This window comes from Nothoprocta perdicaria, unplaced genomic scaffold (genome assembly GCF_003342845.1).
Source record: "Nothoprocta perdicaria isolate Ctin4 unplaced genomic scaffold, notPer1 scaffold_1, whole genome shotgun sequence".
In the NCBI taxonomy this organism is placed as follows: Eukaryota; Metazoa; Chordata; class Aves; order Tinamiformes; family Tinamidae; genus Nothoprocta; species Nothoprocta perdicaria.
The window spans coordinates 5,662,749-5,671,227 of record NW_020454093.1 but is presented as its reverse complement, the minus strand read 5'-3'; the positions used below and the strand labels follow the sequence as shown (position 1 = coordinate 5,671,227).

At 40.0% G+C, this 8,479-nt stretch overlaps 1 protein-coding gene across 1 annotated transcript in view; it reads left to right on the top strand.

The window, feature by feature from the left end:
* Window positions 1-8,479, top strand: part of PIK3R1 (phosphoinositide-3-kinase regulatory subunit 1) — a 48,508-nt gene continuing 40,029 nt past the window's right edge. Inside the window, exon 1 of the mRNA XM_026036793.1 lies at window positions 1-736. Coding sequence (XP_025892578.1) covers window positions 403-736 — 334 coding nt within the window. The 5' untranslated portion in view covers window positions 1-402. The remainder of the gene's footprint in view (window positions 737-8,479) is intronic.

Sequence of the window (8,479 nt, the reverse complement as noted above, 5' to 3'; positions counted from 1 at the left end):
AGCATGTATGAAGAGTTGCATGACAGAGTCTTTAAGGTACGTGGGCATTCTGTGTCAAGCACATTAGAAGAATCAGCTATAAGAATCAGCTAAACTCAATTATGGACACCCAGAATTACCCGAAAAATCGGACAAGGAACTAATTGGAAGAATATTGCCAGACATAGAAGAAGTGGAACACGTTCTTCTGCAACAATCATTGACTCAGATGACTAAAACATCAGCAGTAAAATGACAGATCCTGGTGCTTTTTGATTCTCTGGTGGATCTTATTTCTTGGACATTGCTATTGACATTTCTCTTATTCTGTTTAATACATCTTGAATCTGTACATAAAAATATAACTGGACAGTTGCGTTTTGGTACTGTTTAACACCTTTGAATGTTAAATCATTTGCCAAGATGAGTGCTGAAGGATATCAGTACAGAGCTTTATATGACTACAAGAAAGAGCGAGAAGAAGACATTGACTTGCACTTAGGAGATATATTAACTGTGAATAAAGGTACCTTACTAGCACTTGGATTCAGTGAAGGAGAAGAAGCAAAGCCTGAGGAAATTGGTTGGTTAAACGGCTTTAATGAAACCACAGGGGAGAGGGGGGATTTTCCGGGAACTTATGTAGAGTACATTGGAAGAAAGAAAATATCTCCCCCAACTCCAAAGCCTCGTCCTCCTCGACCTCTCCCTGTAGCGCCGAGTCCTGCAAAAGTTGAAGCAGAGAGTGAGCAACAAGGTCAGTGCTGTTCTCCGAAGGCGGGTGTGGGGGGGTGTGTGTCTTCCACCTTTTATCAGATATTTCCGTTCCATAGACTTGCATCTCCACACGTTTATATCCTTAACACATGCCTGTCAGCCTTCTTAGTGCACACCTCATTGCCATCAATTAAGAATTAGTTGAACTTCACGATGAAACTTAGATTACGTATTTTGTGATTTTGTGTGTCAGTTACTGGTCTCTGCGGTGCCTTATCACGATGAAGATCTTGCAGGTTGAAAAGGTCTGCTCATAACTGTAAAGACCCGAATGGAGAATGAGCAGCCTAGCAGTTATTTTAGGTTTTCAAGAAGCTGATGGAAGTGTTTCCCTCTGTGGTTCGTCAGACTCGCTATTGAGAAATGGAGAAATGTCTTGGTGAATCCAAACAAACAGTATGCTCCTAGAATAAATATCTTGCTAACAGGGAAAATCACGTAGTTTGTCATACAGGTTTATATGTGGCATTAAAAGGAAAGAGTAGATGGTTAGAAATAAGCAATGGAACGTTCATTTAAAAAGAAAAAAAAGCAGATTTAATTTTATGTTTTGTTTGGTTTGGGGCAGAGCATGTGGTAGAAAAAAATAGTACTTAAGTAAACAAAGGGAGATATTTCCTTTGTTTAAACATAAATCACTTTCTATCCTACATAGTACAGTATCCAGGGCAGAATTTGGACAGAATTTGATCAAGGCTCTGCTGCTAATAGAAGGAAGTCTTAACTGAAAGAGCTGTAGATTTAAAAAAAACAAATGTGAAGTGATTTCTGTCTTCTCTGTGTACTGGTATTCAGATATTGGGGTTTTACATTAAATTATTTTAAAGCTGGATCCATCTTAGGATAGATTTTATACTGGTCTTTTACTTCTTGAAAGTCCATAATGATTTATATTACCTTAATATCTAATATTTCCTAAATGCTTAAGAGCAGTGCTTGTGGAAACTGAGTTGTGGTGTGTGATCCTGATTCTCACAGTGATTTTGCAGTCATGAACAGTATCATCACCCTCTGCCTCCATAGAAGTGTTTGCAGCTTAATTCAGAAAGTTGTGATATCTGTTCATCAGCTTCCATCCCACCTAGCCTGTTACGAGTTTGTGCTTAATTGTGCTGATACTCATCAAAAATAAAGGAAATGCAGAAAAGAATTGTGCATGACAGCTAAGTGTAAGCCTGGAAGAAGTATTTCCAGGTCAGGCGAGGTGTAGTAAAGGGTAGACTTGAACTGTTTCCCACTGTGATTTCCTTTAGCACTGAAGAATTGTTTTTATCTGTACAGTGTCTTGGAGTACATCACAGATTGAGAGAAGGGGTCTGATGCAGGTATACTGGCATTTTAGGTTGTACTGCCCCTACTTCTTAAGCACTTAAAACCCTAGCCTTCAGTCATCTAAACTGTCATTGCATTTCTTCTAAAAATGGTATTTTTGCTTATGAAAGAAAATCGTTTTGCCCCTTTGATAACTCCTTGATATTAATATATGTTGATCAGGTAAAATTTTCCTTTTTTCTTGAAGTCTGCCTTTTGAGATGAACGTGTCTGTCTCCATCATACTTAAACTACAGAATAAGCACTGGTATTTGGATAGACCCCTCAGCAGTGGCAGGTCACTTTGAGGGGCAGCAGTTGGAATGACAATCTGATTTTTCACAAGTGCCTGCCCCAGGGAAGTACAGGTCAGCTTAGGCTCTGAAGCATCAGTGTAACATGGCTGGGCCCTCCAGCCCTGCTTCCTTGATGCTCTTCTTCCCAGCTCCACGCTGTGAGCTGGCTGCAGCTTGGCATGGAGCAGTCCTGCTGCTGATCTCATGGTTTTTGAGCCCGCCAAGGGCTTGGGTTCACAGCAGGCATTTGCAGAGCCACAGCTGTTGGGAGCTGTGCTGTGAAATCCTGCAGTGGTTTAGGGGGAGCTCTACTAAAATATTGTTGTATTTTTTTTTTTTTTTTTCTATTTTTCTTCTACTACTTTGGCATGAGGCAGTGCCCTATCCATTAATGACTAATCTCTCCTAACCTGAAGTTTGTTGCCTCTAGACACAGGACTACTTATGTGATACACTTACCTAATGTAGCTTGGAACTGTAGAGCTGGGAAGCAAGAAAGTGCTAATTTAACTGGGAATCTGACAATCTCAAATGAAACACACAATATTGCGCACACAATATTGCTATGGGCCAAAATATTTAGGAATCATCTTGCAATCAAACCAGTATTTTTGTAATTAAAAAGAATATTCTTTGAGTTCATTGCAGCTCATTTTAACTTAGTGTTTAAATTTGATGTAAGAGGCTAGAGAGCTTCAGTAATGGTCTAGGACCATGGATGAGATCTACCCTAGCAGGATTAGGAGAAACAATGAACTTTGAACTCTATGTGATGAAAGGGATAGGATTAATTATGTTTAAAAATGTGTATGTTTATTTAAGATAAATTGGGGGAAATTAAAGATAAGAGGATATTTTCTGACTTTTAAAATATTATACATATCTCTTTACTATTAAAAAAAGACTAGAGATATACTTTGTTTAGGAACAAACTACGGGAAAAGCTGCACTGAAAAAAGATGTGAAACAAAATAAAGGTACATTTGTTTAAGCAAGCAGGGATGAAAATGATACAGTGAAATCAGGGTTGTTAGGAGGAAATACAATTCAGATAAAGATAAGAGAAAAGTAGCAGTTTATATCTGACTTTAAGGTCGGGCTTTGCAATTTCTATTTATGTGTATAAAATTTGGTGCAGAGAATAGCACAGTTAATATTGTCCAGCAGCCAACATTAAGTTGGCAGTGGGCCAAAAGATTCTTCCTAGGATGATCCTTCTCTCTACATCCCTAGAGTGTATTTTAAATAAATTAATGCGTAGTATGAAACTTGCTTGACCAAATACAGTCAAGTTTACATTGTCAGTGCTTGATGATTTGAAACTGCTGTATATCAAAATGACAAATTAATGGGGAACTGGAAACAGGGACTTTTTGAATATAACTCAGTTCATCTGTAAACCATGTTCTACTTAAATTCTATGAAGAGTCAGTTCTTTGTATAACTATATGAATGCCTTGAGTAGGAATATCAGAAAACTAATTGGAGATTTAAAAAAAAAAAAAAAAAAAAAGGTTTCTTCCCCTAGCCTTGCTAGATGTGATTACTTGCTAGTCAATTTTCAGACCTGGATCAAATTTGCAATGTTTGGGCCACAGTGCTGCTGGTATTCAATGCTGCAGGTACCTCTGTTCAATGCTGCAATTACCTGTATGTATTACAGTCAATGGGGCTAGTAATATGGACAGGGCTACTCCTATGGGCAGTGTCTAATGCCATCACAATCCTATTTATAAATAAATAGGGAGCTCTTTAAATTGGAAAACAAATAAAACTACTGTTAATCTTCTATTAAAAACATTTTATTGCATCAGTGAAGTAATTTTCCCCCCAGGCTTTTATCAATGATCTGTGTAAATTTCTGGAGTGAGTATGGGAATTTCAGTACTGTTGCATTTTTGCCTGCCTTCTTCTTACTCTTGTCAATGTAGAGTACGTTTACACTATTCTTTTAGTGTTTTTTAACTGCATCTGTAAAGAAAAGAAAATGAAGGGGATGAGAGCCCTGTGAAACTTCTGGCACCTTTTGGCCAAGGAAAGGTGAATGGAGACCCTTCCAACAGTGAAGGGTCTTCATGTGTACCAGGAAATGTCTGAGGTTTGTGTGAAGCAGTAAATTATGGAGGAGAAAAAAAAAAAAAAAGCAAATCTCTTGTCTTGAAAGACTTTGTTTTCTAAGTTGCTGCAACCTGGTCCCTGCCCCTCCATCTTTTTTTTTTTTTTTTTTTTTTTTTTTATTAAGTGAAAAAGCTGCTCTAGGTCGAGCCAAGTTTTCTTTGATTCAGCTCTCTTCCAACATGACTGTGTCTAGAACTGGCTCATGCAGCATCTCTTCTCCACCTGGTTCCTGAAAGCTGATCTTAAGCAGAGGTTAGTGCCTAAAGTTTTTAATGATTGATAGATTTTCTGATGCAACATGGAGTGCTAAATTCCCACTTTATAATGAAGATCCAGTTGCACAGGGCAGACTGGGATTTTATATGAATGTTTTTTCTGTTTTAATGTTTTGGAGTTTTCTGTAGCTTCCTGTGTGACTTTAAATGGTTGCATATGTTAACATTTCATATCCTTTGAGCTGTTCAAAAACCCAAAGTCATTGGAAGATGTTTTTTTTCTGCATGGCAAAAATATAGCGTAGATTAATGAAGCTAATGAGACAGAGCGTTTGGAAACCCTTTCTTTCCAGAGATCAGGTTATGCAACATTGGACAAAGATCCAAACTGACAAAAAGCAGAAAATTGTTTGTGCGTGCTTGAACCGAACATACTGTAGGATTTGTTTCTTTCTCTACTTTCTTTTTATACAATTTATTTAATCTTGCAGTACAATGATTGTGCTTCAGAAAACTATTTACATTTGTAAAGTGGGGGCCATAACAGTGAATGGAGCAGAGAGCGCCTGGAGCCTCGCTTGGGAAGAAAACAGTCACCATCTGTCCTGATATAGACGAATGGAAAAAGGAAATAACGGGGTGAAGGGATGAGTCACCATCTCATCTGGTAGATGTACTTGCCCTTCCAGCCGGAGCCCTGGGATTAGTTCCGAGCAGCCTGGTGCGGGCACAAGCCGGAGCGGCCGGCCTGCGCGCCCCGGAGTCGTCGCTTCGGCAGTAATTGTTTTTTGCTCCCGGTGAGAAATGTGACAGGTCTGTGCCAGAGAGCCCGGCCGGCGCTGCCGGCGAGCGGCTCCTCGCTGCCGGATTAGCACGTGTGTCCGAAGGGAGAGGCCTCGGAACGGGGCAGCTTGGTGCTGCGTGTGCCGAGGCGACGCCGGGCGCTCGTCCTGCCGCTCTGGGACTGCGGCGATGGGCACCCCAAAAACCTGGGGAGATGCGCCCGGGGATGCTCGCAAGCACCCAGCAAGCGCAGCTCGGCCTGTGGGTGAGCAGAGCACTGGGCAAGCTCCTGGTTGATGCCTGGCCCCATCTGCTGGCAGTGGGTGGAAGGAAGCAAGCGGGATGGAAAAGCTCCAGAAACGGCAGCTTCAGGCTTGCATTTTGCTCGGGATGGCCTAAGAAGCCTTTTCCTTGGATCATTTCCTTTTTAGTAGAGATGCCTTTTGAGAGGAGTGTTTTACTTGACTTGCCAACCTACTTTATTTAACTTGACCAACTAATATTTCTAGAAAAAAAGTATCTTTTGGGAGGAACACAGACCTCCTTTGGGTCCTTAGGGATGACTTCCCACTTGAAAGAGTCTTGTGTGACTGATCGAAGTCTTTTTTTCACAGATGTATCAAACTTTACAAAAAAAATACTGCCTTTCCTCATACATTTTGCTTTAAAAAACAGAAATGGGACACTATTCTTTGATTCTTCAAGAAATATTTGCCTATATATACACTACATTACTCTTAACATGCCTTTTTATAGTTAGAGTAGTGGCATTATGTTGAGTGACTTTGTTTACATTTCCTTAGCCTTCTGAAGTACTGATGCAGTCTTTTGAGAACTCCACCTGAGGTGAATGTACCCAGGGTAAATTTGCCATGTGGTAAATATGGAATAATCTGCGCCTCTAAATCTTCTTAATCTGTGCCTGTAGCTGGCATGCAGGAACATCTGAACAAAAGCACTAGTTGGTAAATAGTTCTTACTTGGGTTCTCCTATGAGAAAATAGACTTAAGAATTTCAGCAACACATGGTACTAAGTATTTGCCAAGAATGGATCGCTCTGCACCCAAGCAAAGGACCATGCCCACTTAAATAGTTGTGTGATGCCATACACACATCTACATTTTCTTGTGTGAAAGAACGCAGGTGTTGTAACTACAGCTGGCTGCCCACTCTCGCATCTGCTTCTGGCTCCAGAGTTGGTTTCCATGATGAACAGCCATGAAATCAGTCTGAAGTCTACAATACAAAGAGCTGTTTTATTTTAATGGCTAGAACTGACAAGGGGATTACAAGATTATTGAAACAGTATTTTGATGGGGGAAGAACTTTATGGTCTGAGAATACTGTGGTGAGAATATAGGTACTTACAAGAATTTAAAGAGGACGGCTTTGGCTTTTCTAAAAAAACTGTAGTTAATGCTTCACTAACTTTTCTTTCAGGAAAAATAAAAAATACAACCTTATTTTGTGTTTCATTAGCAGAAGTGCTTCTTTTGTTGTTTGTTATCTCTGTATTACTTTTTTTTCCACTTTGCTTTGTTTGTACCCTTAAAAACTGCCTGAAGTTCTTTGATAAAATGTCAGCAAGTGTAACTGCTTGTACCAATTTGACTGCTTTTTTTTGTGCAATTTTATATGAATGCTGCATGCAACAGTCCAGAAAGCACCTGAAAGCTATTTTTCACATTTCGATCCATATCATAAAATAGTTTTCATGTAAGACAGCATTTAAAAATAATATTTAGGCTGTGGCTTAGTTAATAAAGTTCTGTAACCAAAAATCCTCAGGACAGAGTGCCAAAAACATGCCAAAATCAGCCCTGTGCCGTGGAAAGAAACGCTTGCATGCAGTTCATGGGCTTTAAAGACTTTTTTAAACTCTATCTTCTTCAAAACTACTGAGTAACTTATGGTATAAATGATTAAAATGGTCTTTAACAGTTCAGTTGGCTGTTAGACAACTTGCGTGTAAAAGCTACCGTATTGATTAATATTCACTTGGCATCCTTGGTTGTGCTAGAGCATTTCCCAGAGGTTACAGTCTGAGAAAATCCTCATTAAAACCTGTGAGTATAGAGGACAAGAGGTGGAATCTGCCTCTGAGAGGTGCCTGTTTCCAGCCATACAAGCAGGTTGGTTGGCAGTGTCCATGGTGGGAAGATATTCCTGTAGAAGGCAGATCTGCAGAAGACAGGCCTGTAAGTCTCTGGTTCTCATCCTGGTTCCATCCAGGGCTCCAGAAGGTCTTGAGCAGCTACTGTGTTTTTCAGGAAGGAAGGCTTAAAACTAGTCTGCCTTTTTTTTTTTTAATTATTATTTTTTTCTTCTCTTTTTTTTTTAATGGAAAAACAGACTTTAATTAAAAAATGGATTTTAAAAGGGAAAGTTTCAGTGGCTGAAAGTCATATTGTTTCAGCTAAGCACATTGGATCAATGCAATATCTTGCTTGCCATTACTCTGCCTTGGCTCAGATTCATTTGATGCCCTATTTCCATGCACTTCTGCACCACAGCCTGAATTTGTTGGGGAAGGAGAGAAGGCTTTAGTGCTGTCGCTGATTTCTTCTTAGATGTCCACCTCCCACTTGGATAAGTTTTGTAGGTAAGCACGGAGAGTTAATCTTGGCGAAACAACACTCAGGAACTTTTAAATGGTCTAATTCACTGCAGCCTCACGTTTCATAGTCTGCTATGGCTTCTAAAACATTCCTGTCACAGGGAGGGCTCTTACTTTGTAAGTGTCTCCCTTCCTCAACTGCTCAACCCTCCTCCTGAACGGCTTTCAGCTGGAGGTAGACCAGATCTCTTAAATTACAGTATTAATGAAAGAAGCCACTAATTATGTGCAGTGATAGATAAGGCTGCACAGCTGTGTCTGGCTTCACTATCTTCCCGTCCAGAAATATCCCAGGAACAAGCAGCCAGGAGCGAAGGCTCGCAGTTCTTTCTGTGCTTTCACATGATGTTTAACATTGCGACCGCGCATTCCAGTCCTCTGT